This window comes from Akebia trifoliata, chromosome 3 (genome assembly GCF_017979445.1).
Source record: "Akebia trifoliata isolate Shusen 1 chromosome 3, ASM1797944v1, whole genome shotgun sequence".
In the NCBI taxonomy this organism is placed as follows: Eukaryota; Viridiplantae; Streptophyta; class Magnoliopsida; order Ranunculales; family Lardizabalaceae; genus Akebia; species Akebia trifoliata.
In genome coordinates this window covers 32,625,844-32,651,633 of record NC_141377.1, presented here as the reverse complement: position 1 = coordinate 32,651,633, position 25,790 = coordinate 32,625,844, and the positions used below count along the sequence as shown (strand labels likewise).

The following is a 25,790-nucleotide window of genomic DNA, read 5'->3' as shown; positions in this document are numbered from 1 at the left end:
CTATTTGACAGGTTGCTTGGAGAGCCAAATTGAAGAGGATTAACTGGAGTTATCTTGGTTGGGGTAGATGCTGGTGTGGCGGTTGCCATGGCATATGAACTCTTGGTTTTGGGTTTTATAGGATTTTCACTCATCTTGTTTTCCTTGCAAAAATTCTCTGGTAAGAAAATCTGGTATAGAATTAGCTTCTCCTTTTATATATTCTATTTTGAAATCAAATATAGATAATATAGCTTGTCATCTTGCAAAAATATGTTTTGAAGCAATATTTTTTACATCCTTTTCTAAGACAAACTTTGCTGATTTGCAGTCTATTTTTAAAACAAATTCTTGATTGAGCAAATCATCTTGGAATTTAGAGATGCATAAAACAATGGACAAGATTTCCTTTTTGATTGTAGAATACTTTTGTTGTGTAGGGTTCCATATCCTCGAGGTATACCTAACCAATTGTTCTTGTTTTTTGCCTGTTTCTTATTTTAATATTCCTCCATAACCTATATCACTTGCGTCAGTTTCTACTATTTTTAACAATTGTGGGTCTGGAATGTTTAAGCAAGGTAATTCTTGTAATCTTATTTTTAATTGTTTAACAGTTTCTGTGTGTTCTTTATTCCATTCTGGCGCCTTTTTTCTTAGTCTTTGAAATAAGGGTTTTGCTATGATATGAAGATTGGGGTAAAAGTCTCTTATATAATTTAAGCTTCCTAGGAATCTTTGTAACTGCTTTTTATCTTTTATTTCGTCAGGAAATTTGTTTGCAAATTGTAGTGACCTTTCTATTGGTATTATTGTTCTATCTTTAATATTATGTCCTAAGAATTTAATTTGAGTTTGAAATAAAATTATTTTTGGGGCTGATATGACTAGTCCATTAAGCTTGATAGTATTGACAAAGGCTTCTAAATGTTTCCAATATTGTTCTATTGATTTTGAATATATAAGGACATCATCTATATAGACTATAATGAATTTTGAGAATGGATTGAATATGTCATTCATAATCTTCTGGAATTCACTAGGGGCATTTTTTAATCCAAATGGCATTACATTCCATTCATAATGTCCAAATGGTACTGTGAATGCTGTTTTATACATATCTTGTTCTGCTATCTTAATTTGCCAAAATCCTGATTTCATATCAAATTTTGAGAAGATGGTGGCTTCATATAACCTATTTAGTAAGTCTTTTTTATTGGGTATTGGATATCTTATCCATCTAAGGGCATTGTTTAATAGTTTATAATTGATTACTAGTCTAGGAGCTCCTCTTTCTATTTCTGAATGTTTTCTAACATAGAATGCGGGGCAGCTCCAGGGAGAATTACTTGGTCTTATTAGGTTCTTTTTTAATAGATCTTGTATTTCCATCTTGCAATATTCTAAATCTTCTTTTTTCATTTGAATGGGCCTGGCTTTGGTTTTGATTTCTCTTTCAATAAAATCTGGTTCATATGGAAGGGTAACTTCATGTTGTTTTCTATGCCAAAATGCATTTGGTAATTTTGAACATATTTCTTTTTCGAGGATTTCTTTGTGTTTTTGTATTCGTAATTTTAATCCTGGGTCTTCTAGTTGTTTTTTGATTTTTAATGAATTTATTTCTTGTTTTAAAAACTTTACTTGTTTCTTTTTTCTATCTATTAAATTAATAGTTTTTGTGATAACCTTGTTTTTTATCATATGTAGTTCTTTTTCTTGGGGTTCTTCTATAAATTCAAAATGTACTTCTTGATCTAACAGTCTGGATTTTATTCCTTTTGAATCTACTATAAAGGGTTGAATTAAAGCTAAAAAGGGTGTTCCTAATATTACAAATTTTGTTAGATTTTTTACTAGAATAAAATGGGTATTTATACAGATTCCTTGGTTACAGACATGGACATTTGTTAATTTATATTTTATTTTTAAACTTGAACCATCTACTGTTGACACTCCTTCTGTAGTTTTCTCAAAGTACTTTGTTAGTATTATCCCTTCTTGTATACAGTTTAAATCTGCTCCTGAATCTATCAAGGCAACAATTGTTATGGTAAACTCTCTATTTATTACTAACTCAATGTTAACAAACCACTTTTGATATTGGATCTTGTTGATTATCTGAATAAAATGTTGTTCTTCTGTTTGTTCTTCTTCTTGTATTACTTCTTTTTATTTTAGCTTGTTAAAATTCAAGAGATCTATTTGTTCTTGTTGTCCTTTGTTTATTATGTGTAATCTTTTTATTTCTTCTTTGATTTGGTTTACTTCTCTTTACAAGTCTTGGATAGTTACTTCTTTTTCTGGTGTTTTAATTCTCTTGAATATTTCCTGAAGATTATATCCTTGAAAGTCTGGGGGTTTTGTGTCTTCTTTCTTTATTGTTTCTCTTAATTGTAATAAGTATCCTTTTTGTAACTCTGGGTCTTTTATTTTGTCTATGTAGTCAAATAATATTCTTTGTTCTCTGGTTAAGGTATTTATTGATTTACACTTACAAGTTGTATTACAAAATTGTAGTGAATGTTTTGATTCTTCTTGTTCACTAGAACTTGGTGTTGTTTCTTCAACTGTTTCTTCTTGGCTACTACTAGTGTTATTGTAATCAGAATTTATCATCAAGTTTTCTAATTGTTCCTTTAAATCTTTGTCTATTTCTAGCTCATTTATTTTTTGCTTTACTTTACATTGGTTCTTGTAATGTCCTACTTTTCCACATTTGAAACATGTAGGTATCTTTTTCTTTTGGTTTGCTTGTTTGAAACGTTCAAAAGGTTTCTTCTTCCGTTGCTTAGGAGTTTTCTTATAATAAGTTTGTTTTGGTTTGATTCTGTTTTCATCCTTGTATCTACTATATCAGGGGCGAAAAGATTTTGAACGTTTGGAGAGTTTGGAAGGAGAAGATTGGAAAGGTCCTGAGTAAAATGGTATTAGAGCCACTATCAAGAGATTAGTTTGACAAAGTAATTCCCAGTAAATTCATTTGAAAATTTTCGTCTGACCTAAGTCGCGTATCCCCCTTGGCCAGCTGAGCCGTCTTTGGGAATAAATCGTTGACAGTCCGGAAAATTTATCTTGTGAAATTACTATGAATTCCTTAGTCAAATTTATTTCTGGAAAGTATAGTTCAGATCCAGAAAACCCAGATGTCTTGAATATGGAAGAAAATTCTATTACAGATATTGAAACAAGTTTACATAATTGGAATATACCAAAGGTCCCGATCAAAAACATTTATACAAAAGGGAATTTCCTCACCAAAACAGATTATACAATAAAAACTTGTGAACAAACAATACCTCTGTTAGCTGACCATCAAACAATAGAATTATTCTCAAAAGAATCAATCTTGAGACATCAACAAAAACACAAATTTTTACACATAGGATTAATTCAAGTAGGAATAAAACCATTGACAAGAATAGGATTAAAAGCTTCTGTCTTATTATGCCTTAGAGACAAGAGACATCTTAACTTTACAGATTCCTTATTAGGTTTGGTAGAATCAAGTCTTTGTGATGGACCAATATATTTTGACAGTTTCCCCAATTTCACAGTAGCTTTATCAGATCCAGGCATAATGAAAGTTTTAAGCCTTAATATACAAACTTCAGGATATAGTATGATACCAGGATCTCAACCTTTAGCTTTAGTATTTAGAATAGTATACAAAACAATGACTACAACTATAAACCCAGGAGCACTGTCAAAACCATCTTTAGAAGGAGAAACCATTTTATTACAAAGTAATATATATAAGTCTAATAAATTAGTTCCCAAAAGAATCTCATGGAACGATGTCCAACTACCATCAACATGAAGTCTAACTGGAGAAGGTCAATTACAAATACCGGAGAATAAAGAACCAGAGTCAATAATTCAATATCCAGATGGAAATATAGAAATAAATTTCCTTCATTCAAAAGATCGATCATACTTACAGATGAAACAACCTCAGTAACCACAATAGCATTAACAGAAAATCTAATTCCAGCAAGAACATCTTTAAGTAGAGCTTCTACTAGCAAAGATCTAAAGCTCAAAGGAATCAAAGATGAAACAATTCCAGCGGCATATTATCATGACCCTAGAAAATTAAAAATTCAATCTCCCAACTCTTCCCCTACACAATCACAAATGCAAGATGACTTACCCCAAATTCATGTAATAGAAAAAATAGAATTCAAACCAAACACTCCTCAAATAGAAATAGAATATCTCCTTTCAAAAGAAAAAATAGAATTTGAAGAAAGATCAGAAAATTTTCAAAAAAAGTTTGGAAATACTATTATGAGCACATAAATGAAACAAAGAAATAAATCTCTTTCTTTACATGGTATAATAAATATTTCAAGAAACCAATACAAAAAGAAATTGATGTCATAAAGTTAAATCTATGGGATGTTCTCAGATTAGGACAAATAGAATATATACACCCTCCGCCAATAAATGAAATAATAATTCCAGTAGATAAAGACACAGTAATAGGATCACCCTATAAGGCAATAACAATCAAAGAATTAGACTTGGTATCCACAAGAAAAGACATAGATAACATAATGAAACAAAATAATTATAGAAACAGATATCTCAATTCAATTGGAGAACAATTAACAAGAATAGAAAACAATTATACAAAACCCACAGAAGTAAAACAAACACCTGTGATAGATCAACCAAAAAACAAGACTCCCCTATTTACCCCATATGAAATACCAGAAAAATTAAGGATAACAATTCCAGATAAGCAGGAAATGCTACAAGAAATAAGCGAAAAATTAGCCAAATTAAACTTAGGAAAAGGTAAAGAAATTACAGTAGTAAATAAAATATCAGTTGGAGAAACAAGTTCCTCAGAAGACGATGAAGAACAAAAATATACAACAAAAGATCTAGACCAAATCTCAAACCAATTCCAAGATGAAGTCAATATGGCCTCTACCATCCATAGAGCAAGAAGCAGACCTAATTTTCCAAATTATTATAGTAGACCTACACCACTAGACATAGGATACGAAGAAAGAAACATGATGACCCAATCGATATATGATGGAAAATCCTTATATGAATGGAACATAGATGGCTTGACAGAATACAATATTATAAGTTTACTACAAGAAATGACTATGGTTGGCACAGCTGCACAACCATATGCATCAGATCACCAGATAGCTCAAAGATTAGTATCAGGATTTACGGGCCAATTAAAAGGATGGTGGGATCATTATGTCACCGAAGAACAAAGAAACTTCATTCTTACCAAAAATAAAACAACTGAAACAAGAATCCTAATAAAAAATGAACAAGGTCAAGATATAGGAGATGCTGTCAATACCCTCATACTAGCTATAACAAGACATTTCATAGGAGACCCAGATCCATATAGAGAAAGAACCTCAGAACTATTAACAAATCTTAGGTGTCCAAAACTCCATGATTTCCGATGGTACAAAGATGTATTTCTTACCAAAGTAATGCAAAGAACAGATTGTGCACAAAGTTTCTGGAAAGAAAATTCCTTTCAGGATTACCTACACTTTTTGCAGAAAAGGTTCGTGTCAGAATTAAATCCCAAAACAATGGCACAATTCCATATGATAACCTCACCTATGGACACCTCATAGCTTATATACACTCAGAAGGACTCAAACTCTGTAATGATCTTAGGCTCCAAAACAAATTAAAACAAGATAGATATTCCTCCAGAAAAGAACTAGGTCAATTCTGTGAACAGTGTGGCCTTATATATATATATATATATAATTTTCAATTTTGGTTTATGCATATATGTTTAATTTCAATTTGATAAATACATGTATGTTAAGTTGCCAATTTCGATTTTAGGATTTTGATGTTATGTGTATATGATTCAAATTTTGGTTATTGACATTGTTTTGTTTTGGTATACAAGATTATAGTAAAATAAATTGATATTTTATTTTAAGATTCTTAACCAATTGACCATTAATTTTGGCATTAGACTTTTATTGTCAAAACACTATGTCATATCATGTTAGTGAAACATTAAAGTTTGATTTAACCAATCTAATAAATATTATTGAACAATTTAGAGAAATATAAATTTCTTAATTTTTTAACTACCAAAGTAGCCTTAATTAACAACATTTATGTGTTTTCTAATTATATTAAATTTGATCATTGGGATGAATAATAATGTTTATAATTGCAATCTCAATTAAAAAAATGTGATTAGTCTACAGGAGAATTTCATTTAACTTATTAAAGTCTGGGTAAGATAATATAATTTACATAATTTAACAGAGTTAGGATTGGATACCCAAAGGTAACGAAATTGACTGACTAAATTATATGAATTATATTAGTCTTATAGAGTGAATAAACTTAGTATTTACTCTTAGATGAGTGAACAATAAATATACTTAATTTAATACAAATGATAAATTTATGTGATATTAATGAATTCATAATTATTTAATATAATTCAAAGCACTAAGTAGAGCATTGTTCTTATAAAATTTCAGTTCTCAGTTCGTTGCGTTTTTATGCATCCACCGTCCTAATCCTTATCGTATCGAATTTTTTAAAATGGTATGAGCACATTCAATTCACTATAGGAGTTCAGGATCTTGGCCTAGCGTTTATCTACAAGACCAATAGACCTAACTAAAAACAGTACGATAGAACAAGAAAGCTTGCTTCTCGTTTGAAAAAAATTGAATAGGCTTAGTTTGATGTTCAAGAGGATAGTTATCGTTAACAACATCAAGACCTCCCTACCTCCGACTAACAGTGCATTGGAGTACTTGAAGAATGTGGAAGAAAACTTTTGGTTGAATTTGAGATTTTAATTGATGGTTTATATAAAATAAATTTAAATTATGATTATGCCTAGTCTTTAGTTTTTTGCATTCAAATAATAGTTTGAAACGTAGTTTGATAAATGAGAATTTCTCAATTTTGTGGCATAAATGTCTAAGACATATTTTTAGAGCTAGGATAGAGAGATTAATGAAGGATAAAATTTTAGACAATTTGAACTTCATGGATTTCTCGGTATGCGTAAATTGCATTAAAGGAAAGAAATCATACATACTAAGAAATGACCTACAAAAAGTAAAAAACTTCTTAAGATCATACACACTAATATTTATGGACATTTTTCCACTACATGTTGAAATAAAAAAAGATATTTCATCACCTTTATAGACGACTTCTCTAGGTTTGATTATATTTATCTATTTCATGAAAAATTTCAGTTTATGGATATCTTTTAGATATTTACAACTGAGGTAGAAAGACAATTAGACAAGACAGTTAAAATAGTTAGATTAGATATAAGAGGTGAATACTATGATATATTTAATAAATGAGGTTAGAACCGTAACCCTTTTGCTAAACTCTTAGAAAAGTTAGGTATTTATGCACAGTATATAATGTTTGGAACACCTCAACAAAATGATGTAACTAAAAGGCGTAATCGTACACTTAAGAACATGATTAGGAGTATGTTGAGTCATTTAGCAGTTCTAGAATTTTTGAGAGGAGAAGCATTAAAGACCGCAATATACATCTTAAACAGAGTTCCCAGTAAAATAATTCCTAAAACTCCATTTAATTAACGATAACTTGAACTAGATTTTTGTTCATGAATGATTATTTGAGACATGGGTTTGATTGATTCTATTGGGACAAATAATAGTCATATTGATATTTGAACGTATAAAATAATCAACAATGTAAACACGAAATCCAATATTTGAGATTGATACATATCTCAATAATACACATCTTAGAGATATTTATCTTGAATAGAGACGGATCCTGGATTTTTGTTTAGGGGTGGCAAACTATATTAATGATTGAGTCGTGCTGGAGTGAAATTAAAATTGTCATCATTTCACACATGATTGACATGGAGGTGCGCACATAACCATAGATGCTTTTCACTCACATCTCAATGAAAAGCATATAACATATCCACATCAACAATGTGTGAAATGATGTCAATATTAATGTCACTTCAGCATTTTCCTTAAAGATTAAGTTTTAATGCTTGAAGACTTTCTTAGGAGAGAAAAGTCAAGGGTTTTTTAGTTAGAATTTGAAGAAAAAAAGCATGGAGGTCATTTCTCATTAGTCTTATAGAAGATTCAAGTCAAGGGTCTTCAATTTAGAAACATAAGGCATCTCAAATTCACCAAAATGCTTGCATGCCCTTGACCTTAGTCTTCTACATTAGGCTAATGCAAAATAACCTCAATACCCTCATCCTCAACATGAAATAAAAAATTTCACAAAATTAGTCATCTTCTACCTCTTGGGTAAATTTCACAAAATTTGTTTTAATCTTCAACTCTAAGAATAAAATAAGATTTTTTTTTAGGTGGAAGATGACAAGAATTTTAATTTTAATAGAATTGTCTACAAGTGATTTAGGCCATGTTCAAAATGATGGATAGAAGATGGAGTTAAATAAATTAAAATTAATTTACCAAGAGGTGGGAGAGTTAGATGATATTTAATTTTAGTAAGAAAAATTAAGGATTTTTGGCTACAAAGTTGAACAATGAGGATATCTAGTTTTTTTTTATTAGTTTATATTATTAGAAAAGAAAAATAAGGTTAAAGGGGCCATGTCAAAGCTTCCAAACCCAAGGGTATTTAAAATATTCACCAATTTAATAGAGGGTTTCCTACATCATCCGAATTTTTTTAAAGAGTGGGGACAACAAGGTCATAATGGGCATGTCATCTAGATGACTGGTGGGGAAGTTCAAATTAATTTTCACCCAACCCAAAGGTGATATCTAAGAGGGCAAAAATTGGAATTGTGAGGTGGGCAACACAATAAGGGGGGGGAGACAATTGGCCCATTTGGCTCTGCCCTGATCTTGAGGAAAAATCTTATCCATTGGATTTTGTGTTTATATGATTAGGATCATATGTTTTTTCCATGAATACTTCTTCAAGAGTGGTCCAAAATATCACTCTTAAAGAGAGGTGTTTTCTCCAAAATACCCCTTCAAGTGAACACCTCTCACACGCTCGTCTATATAACCCCATCTTACACTTTTTTTTAATGCAACTGAAGAAAAACAAATAAAAATATTTTACAGTGAAGCATAATCTTCATTCTGTAAAAATATTTTTATAACAATAAAATATATTAACTTCACAACAAAAAAACATAATTTCGTACCTATATTGATACTTCACATTGCAATAAAGACAAAACAACCATTTATTTAATTTAAGTAATTCATCACAATTCACTTGGACCATTTATTTAGTTTAGGTAATTCATCACAATTCACTTGGCTTCCCATGCCAACAAAAACCTTATTCATTTCCAACGTTTAATAAGTTTCTTCCTCTCAAACATAAAATTGTTACAGTAATTCATATTTACTTCTCAATGGTTTGGTGAATATTTGAGATATCTCCAACATTTTCAAATCCATGTCATTTGTCCCTTGACATGGTCCATTATAAGAGATAAATAGAAAATGATGGAAGCACTCCCCTTACCAAAAACCCTTGATTTTCCCACAAAAAATTATCATCTTCAACCTTTCATTTTTGGATTAAAAAAATTGATTTATTTAAAAATCTTTCATTTTACTTTTAGAAATTCTTGATTTCTTGTCGAAAAACATATAGTATTGAACCATTGATATATTTGATCAAGTGATGTAACTTAAAAGGTTCACTTAAAATATCTTTATCATTGATATAATAGTTGAAACAGTAGAGAAAATAGAGTAATTTAATGGAATAAACAATACAACAAGGGGTTCTTGGACTCCCTTAGATTGAACGAGGAATGAAAGTTTACAAACTTAATTTATCAACTAGTGGTTCACTAAATAGTATTAGGAAAATATTTTTTCCTTTTATTCAATTCCACAATACCAAGCGCTACGATTGAACGAGGAAAGAGAACTTAGAAACTCAAGATATACAATCGGGGATGGGCACACCACATGCGCTTGCAACCTTGCTAATGTTTGGAATGTTGAAAGAGCAAATACATGAGCTTTGTGCCCTTAACTTACTGCAGCAAGTGGCAGATGGGGGCGTCCCATAGTTGATTGCCTCTTTGCAAGGGATCAACTCGTTCTTTCCGCAAGTCCGGGACACACACGTTTTACCAAAGAGCAACACAAGCAAAAACAATAGTACAAATTCAGAGACTTTAATCTTCATCTTCTTCTACCTAATAATGGAAGAAAAAACAGCAAAATCTTTAAAAGAGATTTGAGGGAGAAGAGCTGATAAGAGAAAGAGTTGGGAGCTAGAGTTCTCTTTGTCCAGTTTATAGATGGTGAAGGGTAAGACAAAGTCAAGTCACCAGGCAAGTGCATGAAAATTTAAACAAGTAAGATTAGTCTAATAAATTGGTAAGATTTGTACAAAGGGTCATTGGGTTCACATTGATGGTCACATTCGTAATCCAACACCTCATCAACCACCAAGATTTCATGGTAACACTCATATTTTAAAAATCATAAAATAAAATAAAATTGGGATTGATCTAAAGTTTTGAAAATGGGATGGCCGCCAAACTGCTAAATTTAAAATAAAATTTAAATAGTGAAAATTAACTTCTTTTTTTTTAAGTTCTTAAAATTTTGTGATCTACATCCCATGGAGGAAAACAAATATGGTAGCTAACAAGTTGTTCAGTAAGAGTCTAAACTGCATATTGTTCCTTATCGTATGAGCATAAATTACACGATATTCTTAACTTATTAAAAAAATATAAACAAAAAAATAATTGAAAAAAAAAAAATGAATTTAAATCTCCCTTATATTTCACAATTTTGTGGTTATCACCATTTTTGCACTCGCTCAATTTCTCAACTTGTCATCCTGGTTGCTGTAGATTCTTAATGATGAGTAAAGAAGGATGGTGAACCTGACAGCTTGTGCAATGATGTCCAATCCAACTTTCTAGCTATCTTTCAAAATCCCTTCTTTAAGTTCCCAAGTTGTTAATTCTATTTTGAGTCCTCGATCGGTTCGACGACATTCCCAAACTTTGAAAATTTCACACTCATAGATTCGTAACATGAGAATCTTGAAACCACCAAATATGCATAGAAATCGTGCTATGATAGGAAAACCACACTTCAGAACATAAAATAATCATTTGGAACCCGACCAAACTTTACACCAAAATGGAATTTTTTTTGTCAAAGTGCTCTCAATATTGAGACCACCTAGAAATCACATTACACCTACAAAAGAAATTCCGAACACAAAAAATGATCATTTGAGATTAGATAAATCGTTCAACGACATTTTGTTAAACTTTTCAATACAAATACTAAATTAACCCTCATTTGCGGGTTCCATACCCATTCCATATTGAAAGAAACTGCAAAATTTTAAATTAGAAATCTTGAACCAAACATTAGAAATATTTAAGTAAAAATCTTTAAACAATCTTAATTTAAAAAATAAAAAAATTAAACCAACAAATGAAAAAAATAAATGAATAAACACAATAGATTCATACGGACTTGTTATTCAAGATATCCTTCGATATTCCCCCTCAATTTCAACCGTCTATTAATGACAATGAACTTGTTAACGTAACACACTAGATCAGGAAACACTTAAGGGTTTAATCATAATGTCAGTTGTTTGATTTTGAGAGCAAATGAATCGAATGCCCACGTCTTTACTATTGACTTTCTCCCGAACAAAATGAAAATCAATCTCAATGTATTTGGTACGGGCAAGGAATACCAGATTGACCGTGAGAAAAGTGGCATCAAGGTTGTCGCACCAAAGAGTTGGCGATCTAATGAGGTGAACCTATAATTCCGGTAGAAGAGATTGGATCCACATGATTTCAACAGTAAAAAGTGCAAGACCATGCTACTTAGATTCCATACTTGATCATGAAATTGTAGCTTGTTTTCAAGAGCTCCAAGAAATAAGGTTGGGTCCAAAATAAACACAATAGCCACTTTGGGAACGATGATCATCAGGGCATCCTACCCAATCAACATCAAAGTATGCATTGAGACGAAATGATTGAGAAGGTCGAATCATAATACCATAACCAACTGTATTCTTGAGATAATGCAAAAAAAATTTTATTGCAATCCAATGATTTGCTGTTGGATTTTGTATAAATTGACAAACTTTATTAACTGAGATAGAAATATTTGGATGAGTTAATGAAATGTATTATAGTGCGTCGTATAGATACGTAAGTTTCAAAACCTTTTTTTAGAGGTTTGAGCTCATCTACAGGGGTTAAGGAGTCGACACCATTCAATTAAGGTATGAATTGGCACCATAAATGAGTTTTAAAATTTTATTTTTTTCTTGGCTTGTAGTAACTATCATATCCAAAAGATAAAAAAGAAAAAGAAATGTATACCTAAAAAACTAAGGTAAGGAGGTTTGATTGAGGGACATGGAAGGTGTTAGACACATTGTCCCTCTCATCAAAGGATGGTTACCATATATTGATCATAAGTGAGATTAGAAATCATTTTGGATTTCAAAAATAGAAAAAGTTAAGAAGTAAAAGAATTATAATTCGATTTACAAACTAGAAAAATTAAGATGATAAGCAAGCCATACACTTTGGTGTATGCTTGTTGGATTTTTTTTTTTTTTTTTTTTTTTTTTTTGAGCTTGAGACATTAGTGGAAATCCACTTGGATTCCACCATTTTGAGCCCCAAGCCTCATTTTCTACTCATATTGATCTAAGAGGATCTACATACATAGCCTATAGTAATTTGAGCATAATTTTGTTATACAGACTCAAAATTTGACGATTCCAAAAGCATTAGAAAGATGACTCAAAGGGCTATGCGATTGAATGCCCAAGTGTTCATTTTATTAAGCGTAACTTATAGAAGCATTTCGGCATCGTTTATCCCTCCAAAATCATGGTCAAAGTTCGACTTTTTGTTTATGGAATCTTTGACTGTGAATAACTCTAGCATGATCATGATTCTGAAGTTAAGGCAGAAGAGAGTTTTAATGTACTTACGATTCTTAATACAATTAGAAATTTACTATTTTTAGACTTACTATAAATAATATTTACTATTTATAGTAAGTATGCAATTAGAATAGGATTTGATTTCTTTTATGTAAGAACGCCAATTAGAGTAGGATTTCGTTTCTTTCTTCTCTTCTAATTATGTTGGTAACTCTATTTGGAAGAACAAGAAGTAATAAATAAATTTTTTTCTCTAGCAATTTAATTTATTATTCATATGAGATGTGTTTGGATTACATATACTCCTTTAGGATTCTTTGTTTATTGGTTTTACCCTTAGTCTATGTCCATGACTTAGACACAATCTATTACAGAACTAAACCTTCATACATGAAATTTTGTCCTTATGGGACTGTTTTGTTGGCTTAGAGAGTTAAGTGTAGTAAATCTAAGTAATTTTTTGTATTTTAACTCTTATCTCTTTTAAAATAGGAAAATGTGATATGTGTGCATATGGTGTATGCATTAGGGGTTCTCATTGAAACTTATTACATGATGTAATAGAGGGAAGATTACCTCATGTAGAGGAATTACCATTTTTCTCCTCAACCATGAAAAGAAAAAAAAGCTAAACTAATAAACATAAATGATAGTTTGCAAAAGTAAATGAAATTAAACTAATAAGTGTTTGGAAATTAAATTCTTACTAAGAGTTTGTTGATGACTTATAGAGGGTGATTACCTCTCAAAGAGGAATTATTCTCTACCCCCAAGTCTCAAGCTATAGAAACCTTAGACGTACATTATGCATAAAGTAAGACTACATGCAAGTAAAAGAAGGGCATTAGATAGAAGTGGGGGAGTGAGATGGGGGTATTACATAATGAAAAATTGAAAAATAAGCCTTCTTCCCAACATGGTCTTTTTGTCTTTCTTCTTTCGTTTTTCTTCTTGGTTAAAGCTCTTGGGGGGTTGAGGAAGGATTTGGGGGATGTTTCTGTCAATTTTTGTCAGTCTGTAATAGAAGATCCCAGTCAATTGGGGTATATCATCATTTTGAATTGGGACCCATTGAACCTTATAAGGAGCCGTTTATTACGATCACTGGGGAAGCTATAGTGGGACACATTGCATGTTATGATAAATAAGATATTGGAGGTGTTATCTCCTCTTGGGGCAAACACAGCACATGGTGAAAAATGGGACTAAAGGAAACTTGCCAAAGTCATACTATAACAAATAACGTTGAAAAAGCTTTGACAAACACAAACCTCGAGTTCATATGGGTTGGACTCAGATCCGAACCGCTTTCACCCATTCAATTAGGGTATGAAATGGGTCAAATCTGTATTGGGTTTAGGTATACACAATTTTGACTTTTTGATTGGATTTTCCTTTAAGGGTATGTTTGATTGCACATGAAAAATAGGGTGGAAAATCAAATTCCATGGAAAATGACATTTTTCAAGTGTTTGATTGCACATGGAAATGGAAATTCATTTTCCACCCCAATCAAAAAGTCCACCAAAACATGGATTTCACTTTCCCACCCATATGGGTGGGAAAGTGAAATCCACCCATATTTTCCATCCCCAATTCTTCCCCACTCATATCTTCTTCTTTCCTACCACCACCACCACCATTATACTAACCTCGTCGTCATCGTCATCACTGTCGTCGTCGTCGTATCTGTCATCATCATCTCCGACCACCTTCTCTCTCTCTCTCTCTCTCTTCTTCTCCATCCCTCACCTCCTCCGTCACCACCACCACCACCTCATTTTCCCTCCATCTTTCTCATCATCTTCCTCACTTACCTCCACCGCCGCCACCATCACCATCACGTTTTCCCTTCTTCTTCTTTACTTACCTCCACCTCCATCATTACCGTCGCCGCAGTCCCCGTTGTCATAGCCGCCGCCACCACCACCACCGTCTCTGTCGTTGTCACCGCCGCCACTTCCTCCCCCCTCCCTCTTCCTCCTCATCTTCTCTTCTTTTTTTTCTCATAATTTTTCCATGAGTTTTTCCAAGTAAAATCAAACAATGGAATTTGATTTTCCAATCCTACCTATGTTCCACCACTATTTTTTCATGGATTTCAAATTCCATGGAAAATCACTTTCCATGCAATCAAACATACCCTAAGAGTCCAAGTCGGTCGTAACCCGAATCTTTGAGATAAGACGTGGTTCTAGACATAATGAAATGGAGGAGCTAGATTTTTTAAGTCGATCCTAATCCTTGGGAATAATGCTTTGTAGATGACATTGCCTATCCAAATCATAGATAATTGAACCATAATATGTTGTAAGAACCCCAAAATTGTGCAATACCTGTTTTTAAAAAAAATACTTCATAAAATGTAGTAAATCGAGAAAAATAAAAAACTCGGGAGAACAATTGGAATTTCGAGAAATCTTCAACAGTTGAGAAAATCAAGAATATTTCAATAGGGGGATCTTAAAGGCTAAAAGTTATGGCAGAACCCCCCTCCCCACCCCACCAATTTGCAGAATATTTCCCAACAATATTCAAGATAGGCTTTCAAATGCAAGTTCAAAGGGTATCAATTTATCTTTTCAGAATTTACCTTCTTCTTACACCCTAGCAAAAATTCACCTAAAAGTAAAATATTTTGTAGGTCATTGCTATTTTAGTAATATTTTTCACATGACAAAATTTATAACATTCTAAGATTAGGAAAAAAAGATCTTAGCGTTTGAAAATTGGAATTTTGGTCAAATAACTAAAAATCATGTTTTGTTCTTAAACTCAAAAATTAAATTTTGATTTGAGAGTATTATTATTAGATCAAATGAGATGTATTCTTGTATTTAATGTATATAAATTGTATCATTCTAATGAAAGAAAATTTTCAATAGATGGAGACCCCTTGTCTTACTTGAACCCTAATGGGTTGTGACCAAATATGAAATTCAGTCACTAATTTGAAAGATATCCACTCTGCTAGGTTAATCATGGCTTTTCAATCGCTTTTCAACAATCTCCTTGATAGCATATTAGGTAAAACCTCAGGGACTGAACATTCAAACTCAATCATTAGTAGCCCTATAGTTTTACACTCGAAAAATCTACCTCCAAATATCCCAAAATTGATTCTATGAGTTCCCAACACTTGTAGACACCTTAAAGTATTCCAACATTTCTAAAAATCCCTAAATTACATGAAATCTCTTGGTGTAAGCCAGATTGGAATCATAATGTCTCTAGACTCGAAGGTCCTTCAATGGACTTTGCAATTGTAAACATGGTTTTAAAATTCGTCCGAGACCGAGATATATTGCCCAAGTCATCTCGGTATCAAGCATAGATTAGACGGACGGACAAGTGGAAGGATATTTAAAATCCCACGTTCATTTTTCTCATTTTTAAATCGGAAAACTCGCATGAGATAACTTGGTAACTGGCATGGACAAGACGAGATACGAAATCAAGTTTTAAAACCATGATCATAAGAGCATTTTACTTGTTTTGGTGTAATACTACGGAAAAAAAAATTCGATTTACCATGGGCAATTATTTATAAATATAACAATGTAACTTTTAATTCCTCGATTGAGAATTAAGATCAACAATAAATTATTCAAACTTGAGAATAAAATATCTCACATTCTCTTCATATTTCAACTTTAGTCAAATTAGTGTGTTTATATTTACTTCAAATATATATTGGTTTGTTTTTAATTAGACTATTAATTTTATTTTAAATAAAACAAATTTATTAGTTGAAGGAGACACGATTCTTATCAGGTCCTTATGATGGCTACCCAACCCAGAACCGGACACTAATTATATCAGGTAATCGGGTACCCATTGATACTCTTAATCCTAATCGAAGCTCAATCAATGTAATTAATGGTTGGACTGAGTCAAATAAAAATTCACCCAATAGACCTAATTCCCAAGTTCGACCCCACCCATAAACCTGAATCACACCTAATCATAGTCTCTTGATAGCCCTACACATTGGTGAAATATAGGATTCGGTCTATTATGTTTGGGGAAAGTTGGGTTGGGGTTGTAGAATTCAATTCCTACCCATAGTTAGAATCAAAATTTGACTAAAAATAAGAAACACTGCAAGACCCATTTCTTATCATTTTGAAAGTGGATTTGAAAACACTTTGAATTAAATGAATTTAGACATAATTGATTGAAGGAACAGGATTCATTCAGCTGGTATTCTTGGGATATGAGCACCTTAATTTTATTTACTTCCCCATATTCTTAAGAAGCTTTGAATTTTATGAATTGTTTTTTTTTTTTTTTGGCTCTTTTGTTTGTTCCCTGCACTACGTCAAAAAAGCCCAAATTTGATACTTGTTTAGCGTTAAAATCGGCGGCCTAAGTCTGTCGTTTGTTTTTGGCCAGCCCAAAGCCCTCGTTTAAGGCCCAAGACAAATTTTGTCGGCCTTAGCCCACGAAGTTAAGCTGTTCATCGTCTCTCAAACTAACTGTCTTCAAACCAAAAAACTGAGATCGTCAATCTCAGACTGATTGTCTTCTTCGAACCAAAAAGTTCGCATTGCTATCTATCCGATTGCAGAAACACTGAGGAAACTTCGGTGTAAGGTTTTGTAAGAAAACATACTCATTTACAAGCTGGTTTTGTAAGGTTGAATCGAATTTGTTGAAGAAACCCTAAGAACGAGAAGAATTTTGAAGGTGAGAGTTGGGAGAAGAACTCACGGAAGGACCTCTTCGAATTTGTTGCAGAAACCCTGAATACAAGAAGAATTTCGAAGGTGAGCGTTGGGAAACCCTAAATAACTCACGGATTTTTTATCCAAACACCCCAATCTCGATTGTTCTCCCATTTTCGATCGACCAATTTGTGTGCTTCGTGTACTTACTCTATTGATTGTGGTCGATCCATCCTAGCATTCAAGAACACTGAACGATAACTAGCTATTCGTGCTTGATCGATGGGTTAGAGTCTCTTCTAAGTGCTACATCTGGAGGTCAGAGCTTAAATCGAAGCTCACTCTCATCAAGCTATGTAAGTTCATCCCTCTAAAAATCCTAAAAAAGAAATCATTCAAGATTTTGAATTCGAATCGATTTCTGCTAAATTTTCATTTTGATTACTACTAAAATATGTACAAAATCTTCGTTTGATTACAGTTAAATTTTCATTTAATATACTAGGGTTCCATATTGATTGATCAATGCGGACACATCGAAATGCTGATCTAAGATGATATGGAAGTTTCTTGGAGAAATTAGAATTGTGTACTTATTTTAAATTAGGAAATAAATATATCCATCATACAGAAAATTTAGGTTTTGTTGAATTATTAGTTTGGGATCTGATATTTGACATATTGTTGTTGAGAATTGAGAATGAGCAGTTTTACCGTGTATAATTACTAATTTAAAATGAATTACTTTTTCTACTTCATCTTCATGTGTATCTCACCAATTGCATTATTAATATTGGGAATCAACCTGTATTTTAATTTTTCAAATCCACTATTAGTTCTCACTATGCCTAGAATTTATTTTTGAGATTGCATGGAGCCATTGTGTATTACATTGTTTGAATACAAGTATGATCATTAGGTGATATTTATATTCTTTGGAATAAGGCTTTGATGGTGAATAAATCTGATCATTGCATCCCTCATTTACTTTATTGAATTTCTTATGAGATTTCATCATCTTTCCAATAATAAATTTGTTGGTTATAATTCTGTTTATGTTGATAGGTCCATTGTTTTGGTTATCATTCTCATGTTCTTGTTAATTTTTAATTTTAATTTTTTTTTACTATTTTCTTCCTTCTTTGATTTTTCTGTCTCCAAAAAAGGCTGTGAATGCACCGGGTAATGAAAGAAACTCTTTGGTCTATATCTCGGTCAAGAGAAACCGATACTGTCTGGATCTATACATTTTGATACATACTAATGACGTTACATTCCTGATAAGTTGAATATTTTGAACCAAGCTACCATCCCTTGTTAGCACCGTTGCTTGTTCTTTTTGAAGACATTTCACCTTTTCCCTCCCTCTTTTCCCTCTATACCCTCTATTACTTAATTTGGTGCTTATTCTGTAAGGTTCTAATGTTTTGTATGTTTTGTTTGTTTGAGAAGTCAAAATGAAGTTACTCTGTTCGGTCATCTTTACGTTAGTGGCTCTATGATTACGTGCCTAATTCTGGCAATATACGCTATTCTTATATGTAAATCATCATTGGGATAAAAACTCTAGATGAATGAGAGCCACTACCTCTTTTGAAGTCTATCTATTGTTTGTTCTCTGTTTATATGTAACAATTACTACCCATTTATGAATTATTTGTCACATCAAAACCACACCATGTCCAGATGTCGGACAAATGTTGGCGATTGAACAAATCTTAATTTGTTCAATGTTTTGGTTCCAGATTCTATTATATATTGGCAATATAATTTTGTGATGTATATTACCTTATTTAGTTACATTCTGTTTTATGCTTTATATACTCGAATATGAATGAGTCCTTCAGGAAAAATATATATTTTGGGCCATGGAGTGCATTTTAGGGATATGGGTAATGTTGACAAAAAGAGTTTGTGTGATTGGTTTATTTGGCACTTTGTAATGGTGCGTGACATCAGACACGTCTCTCTTACATGCCTCTGTGGAATTATGAAATTTTTTATGTGCCAGATGTCAGATTTTCCCTAAAGTTGATGAAGAAAATCATTTTTCTTAGGAAAGATGATTCTTTGTAATTTCTTGTGTTATTTGAACATTGGGTAATAATAGTTTGTTCTTTTGTTTGGCTAAGTGTGACTGTTAATTAGCTGATAAGTGATAACAGAGAATAGAAACAATAACTAGACTGAAATTTATATAAACTAGTAAATTAGCATCCCTCTTGTTGTTTCTTGTGTGTAGAGATTATTAGTTGAGCTAGTGTATTTACTTAGCATATTTTGCCTCCATAATATTTGAATACAGCATTCTCACAACAAATATATTAGAGTTTTAGATATTGTACACTTGGCTTCTCAATGCTTTGGTTAATATTTGAGATATCTCCAACATCTTCAAATCTATGTCATTTCTTCCTTGACATGGTCCATTATAAGAGATAAATAGAAAATGACGAAAGCACTCCATCTAACCCCTTGCCAAGAACCTTCGATATTTCCACAAAAAATTATCATCTTCAACCTTTCATTTTTAGAATAAAAAAAAATGATTTAATTAAAAATCTTTCATTTTACTTTTAGAAAATTTTGATTTTTTGTCGGAATACATATAGTCTTTAACTTAAAAATTTCTTTATAATTGATATAATAGTTGAAACAGTAGAGAAAATAGAGTAATTTAATGGAATAAACAATACAACAAGGGGTTCTTGGACTCCTTAGATTGAACGAGGAATGAAAGTTTACAAACTTAATTTATCAACTAGTGGTTCACTAAATAGTATTAGGAAAATATTTTTTCCTTTTATTCGATTCCACAATACCAACCTCTATGATTGAACGAGGAAAGAGAATTTAGAAACTCACAATTTACAACCACAATCGTTTGCAACCTTCCTAGTGTTTGGATTGTCAGAAAAGCAAAGACATCGTTGTTGTTCCCTTAACCTACTACAGCAATCGGGAGATGGGGGCGTTCCATAATTGATGGCCTCCTCGCAAGGGTTCAACTCATTTGTGTCGCAAACACTTGGGGAGGACAAACACGTTTTACAAAAGAGCAACACAAGCAAAAACAATAGTACTAATTCAGAGACTTTAATCTTCATCTACCTAATAATGGAAGAAAAAACAGCAAAATCTTTAAAGGAGATTTGAGGGAGAAGAGCTGATAAGAGAAAGACTTGGGAGCTAGAGTTCTCTTTGTCCAGTTTATAGATGGTGAAGGGTAAGACAAAGTCAAGTCAGTACGCAAGTGCATGGAAATTCAAACAAGTAAGATTACTCTACTAAATTAGAAAGATTACAAATCTTACTTACTGAGGGACGTTGGGCCCACATTGATTGTCACAACCGTAATCCAACACGTCAACTACCAAGATTTCATGGTAAAACTCATATTTTAAAAATCATAAAATAAAATAAAAATAAAAATAAAAATAAATTGGGATTGATCTGAGGTTTTGAAAATAGGACGGCCATGAAACTGCCAAATTTAAAATAAAATTTAAATGGCAAAAAATAACCTTTTTTTAAAGTACTTGAAATTTTGTGATCTACATCCCATGGAGGAAAACAAACATGGTAGCCAACAAGTGATTCAATAAGAGCTTAAACCGCACGTTATTCCTTATCGCATGAACATAAACTATACGATATTTTTAACTTGTTAAAAAAAATACAAACAAAAAAAATAATTGAGAAAAAATGAATTTTAATCTCTTTAAAATTTCACCGATTTATAGTTATAGACACACCACTTTTATGTACACTCGTCCAATTTCTCAACTTGTTATCCTCGTTACTGTAAATTCTTAATGATGAGTAAAGAATGATGGAGAATCCGACAACTTGTGCAATGCTCTCCAATCCTTTTCCAAATTCCCAACTTTCTAACTACCTTTCAAAATCCTTTCTTTAAATTCCCAACTTCATCATCCATTGTTTTTCTAAAGAGTGGGTACAACAAGGACAAAGTGGGCATGTCATCAGTTAGATAACAGATGGGGTATTTCAAATTAATATTCACCCAACCTATAGGTGATGTCTACATCAATTAGAGGGGGGCACAAACTGGAATTTTGAGGTGGGCAACACAATTAGGGGGGCAAGTCATCAGTTTGAAGTATGGGGGATTTCAAATTTTAACCAAATTCTAATGATGTTTGAAATATTCAAAAATTTGAGGGGAGACAATTGTCCCCTCTGGCTTCACCCCTGATCTTGAGGAAAAATCTTATCCATTCGATTTTGTGTTTATACCATCAAGATCATATGTTTTTTCCATGAGTAATTCTTCAAGAGTGGTCCAAGCTATCACTTTGAAAGAGAGGTGTTTTTATAAATACCCTTTCTCGTGAACACCTTTCACACACTCTCGTCTATGTAACCCCATCTTAGATTTTTTTAAGGCAAATTTACCAAAACATGCACCACATTTTGATTATTTACCAAAACGGTAAACTGTAGCAATTAATTCCGAAAACGGTAATTTTACCGTTTTCGGAATTAATTTTTTTTACCAAATCAGTAAAAACAGTAAAATAAAAAAAAGATTATTCCGAAAATACCCTTTTTTATTGTTTGACTGAAATTACGAAAAAGACCTCTCATCTTTCATATTTCTGTTTTGGTGCCGTTTGTGACCGTCAATTTGATGAACTCACACCCAACCTACACGTTAACTGTGATGGCACCATGGATGGGTTGGAGCTCCACCCAATCTCCACCAGTTGGCTGCTTTAGAGTAAAACAGATTCACATGGCTGTAGAATGAGACTTTCTCATCCCTCCCATAATGCTTCTTCTTCATCTCCACTGGTTGCTCATGGAACGAACGGACGACCTTGATCGTCTCCTCCATTACTTGCATGGGTATTCCATGGTTGATTAGTAGGAAGAATCCCCACATGTGGCATGCTTCTTTTACTTCATCGATGATTTGTGACCATCGATTTGATGAATTCAACCCTGATAGATCGATGATGGGGGCTGTTAAGTTAGAAAATGCAGCTAATGGTTTGAGATCAAATGTCACTTCGAATGGGTGATGGAAGATTCGAGGAATAAAGGTGATGCCGGAATCAACTAGTCCTTTAAATCTGAGATGAAGACGTCTCAGATTTGGGAAGATGAGAGGAGACGAAGACATCTCAGATTTGAGAAGACGGAGAAGACGAAGTGCAGGTTTTTGTGACGGAGAAGACGAAGTGCAGAAAAGAATACAAAGAACTAGTTGGATTTGATTTATTGTAAGGTTAAAATGGTAAATGCACATGTAAAACAAAAAAGGGTATTTTCGGTATTAAAAAATTACATTTTACTGTTTTTACCGATTTGGTAAAAAAAATTAATTCCGAAAACGGTAAAATTACCATTTTCGGAATTAATTGCTACAGTTTACCGTTTTGGTAATTAATTTCCAAAACTGTACCGTTTTGATAAATTATTCTTTTTTTTTTAAAGTGATTGAAGGAAAACAAGTAAAAATATTTTATGGTGAAGCATAATGTTCATTCTGTAAAAACATTTTTATAACAATAAAATATATTAACTCTACAACAAAAAATAGAATTTCGCTCCTATATTGAATCTTCGCATTGCAATAAAGAAAAAACGATCATTTATTTGATTTAGGTAATCCACCAGATTCTTAGTCTATTCAACACCTCTCACATTTCACTTGACTTCCCATACCAACAAACACCTTTTTCATGTCCAATGTTTAATAAGTTTCTTCCTCTCAAACGTAAAATTGTTTCGGTAATTCATATTTACCTTTCAATAATACACATCTGGATAGGGGTGGAGTCTGGATTTTTGTTTGGGGGGGGGGGGGCAAACTATATTAATGATTGAGTCGTGTTGGAGTGAAATTGAAATTGTCATCATTTCACACATGATTGACATGGAGGTGTGCACATAACCATATGTGCTTTTCACTCATATCTCGATGAAAAGCATATGACATATCTACATCAATAATGTGTGAAATGATGTCAATATTAATGTCACTTCAGCATTTTCCTTAAAGATTAAGTTTTAAAGTTTGAAGATGACTTTTTAAGAGAGAATAGTCAAGGGTTTTTAAGTTAGAAATTGAAGAAAGAAGCATCTAGGTCATTTCTCATTAGATATAGAAGATTCAAGTCAAGGATCTTCAATTTAGAAACATAGGGCATCTCAAATTCACCAAAATGCTTGCATGCCCTTGACCTTAGTTTTCTACATTAGGCTAATGCAAAATGCCCTCAATACCCTCATTTTCAACATGAAACCAAAAATTTTGCAAAATTTGTCATCTTCTACCTCTTGGGTAAATTTCATAAAATTTGTTTAATCTTCTACTCTAAGAATAAAATAAGATTTTTTTTTAGGTGGAAGATGACAAGAATTTTAATTTTAATAAAATTGTCTACAAGTGATTTAGGCCATATTCAAAATGATGGATAGAAGATGAAGTTAAATAAATTAATATTAATTTACCAAGAGGTGGGAGAGTTTGATGATATTTAATTTTAGTAAGAAAAATTAAGGATTTTTGGCTACAAAATTGAAAAATGAGAATATCTAGTTTTTTTATTTATTATTATTTTAGATTAGAAGAGAAAAATAAGGTTAAAGGGGCCATGTCAAAGTTTCCAAACCCAAGGGTATTTAAAATATTCACCAATTTAATAGAGGGTTTCCTACATCATCCGAATTTTTTTAAAGAGTGGGGACAACAAGGTCATAATGGGCATGTCATCTAGATGACTGGTGGGGAAGTTCAAATTAATATTCACCCAACCCAAAGGTGATATCTAAGAGGGCAAAAATTGGAATTGTGAGGTGGGCAACACAATAAGGGGGGGGAGACAATTGGCCCATTTGGCTCTGCCCTGATCTTGAGGAAAAATCTTATCCATTGGATTTTGTGTTTATATGATTAGGATCATATGTTTTTTCCATGAATACTTCTTCAAGACTGGTCCAAAATATCACTCTTAAAGAGAGGTGTTTTCTCCAAAATACCCCTTCAAGTGAACACCTCTCACACGCTCGTCTATATAACCCCATCTTACACTTTTTTTTAATGCAACTGAAGAAAAACAAATAAAAATATTTTACAGTGAAGCATAATCTTCATTCTGTAAAAATATTTTTATAACAATAAAATATATTGACTTCACAACAAAAAACAGAATTTCATTCCTATATTGACACTTCACATTGCAATAAAGACAAAACGACCATTTATTTAGTTTAGGTAATTCATCACAATTCACTTGGACCATTTATTTAGTTTAGGTAATTCATCACAATTCACTTGGCTTCCCATGCCAACAAAAACCTTATTCGTTTCCAATGTTTAATAAGTTACTTCCTCTCAAGCATAAAATTGTTTCGGTAATTCATATTTACTTCTCAATGTTTTTGTGAATATTTGAGATATCTCCAACATTTTCAAATCCATGTCATTTGTCCCTTGACATGGTCCATTATAAGAGATAAATAGAAAATGATGGAAGCACTCCCCTTACCAAAAACCCTTGATTTTCCCACAAAAAATTATCATCTTCAACCTTTCATTTTTGGATTAAAAAAATTGATTTATTTAAAAATCTTTCATTTTACTTTTAGAAATTCTTGATTTCTTGTCGAAAAACATATAGTATTGAACCATTGATATATTTGATCAAGTGATGTAACTTAAAAGGTTCACTTAAAATATCTTTATCATTGATATAATAGTTGAAACAGTAGAGAAAATAGAGTAATTTAATGGAATAAACAATACAACAAGGGGTTCTTGGACTCCCTTAGATTGAACGAGGAATGAAAGTTTACAAACTTAATTTATCAACTAGTGGTTCACTAAATAGTATTAGGAAAATATTTTTTCCTTTTATTCAATTCCACAATACCAAGCGCTACGATTGAACGAGGAAAGAGAACTTAGAAACTCAAGATATACAATCGGGGATGGGCACACCACATGCGCTTGCAACCTTGCTAATGTTTGGAATGTTGAAAGAGCAAATACATGAGCTTTGTGCCCTTAACTTACTGCAGCAAGTGGCAGATGGGGGCGTCCCATAGTTGATTGCCTCTTTGCAAGGGATCAACTCGTTCTTTCCGCAAGTCCGGGACACACACGTTTTACCAAAGAGCAACACAAGCAAAAACAATAGTACAAATTCAGAGACTTTA

At 32.3% G+C, this 25,790-nt stretch overlaps 1 protein-coding gene, 1 long non-coding RNA gene and 1 other non-coding gene across 3 annotated transcripts; 2 read left to right on the top strand and 1 right to left on the bottom strand.

Annotated features, from left to right (window-relative positions):
• The first annotated feature begins 17,254 nt into the window (after nucleotides 1–17,254).
• On the top strand, nucleotides 17,255–19,818 carry LOC147406432 (uncharacterized). The gene is made up of 2 exons (XR_015176467.1): nucleotides 17,255–17,702; nucleotides 17,839–19,818. It is a non-coding gene; the product is annotated as an uncharacterized LOC147406432 (long non-coding RNA).
• LOC147406433 (small nucleolar RNA U54) lies at nucleotides 19,093–19,183 on the top strand. Its single transcript, XR_015177176.1, has one exon. It is a non-coding gene; the product is annotated as a small nucleolar RNA U54 (small nucleolar RNA).
• A 2,460-nt stretch (nucleotides 19,819–22,278) lies between the features above and the next one.
• On the bottom strand, nucleotides 22,279–22,749 carry LOC147406431 (1-aminocyclopropane-1-carboxylate oxidase homolog 3-like). Its single transcript, XM_086432543.1, has one exon. It carries the CDS (start codon nucleotides 22,747–22,749, stop codon nucleotides 22,279–22,281), a length of 471 nt encoding a protein of 156 aa, XP_086288669.1.
• Between the last annotated feature and the right edge of the window lie 3,041 nt (nucleotides 22,750–25,790).

Excerpts from the sequence above, each read along its gene's own strand:
- LOC147406431 (XM_086432543.1), bottom strand. The coding sequence starts at position 22,749 with ATGTCTTCGTCTCCTCTCATCTTCCCAAATCTGAGACGTCTTCATCTC.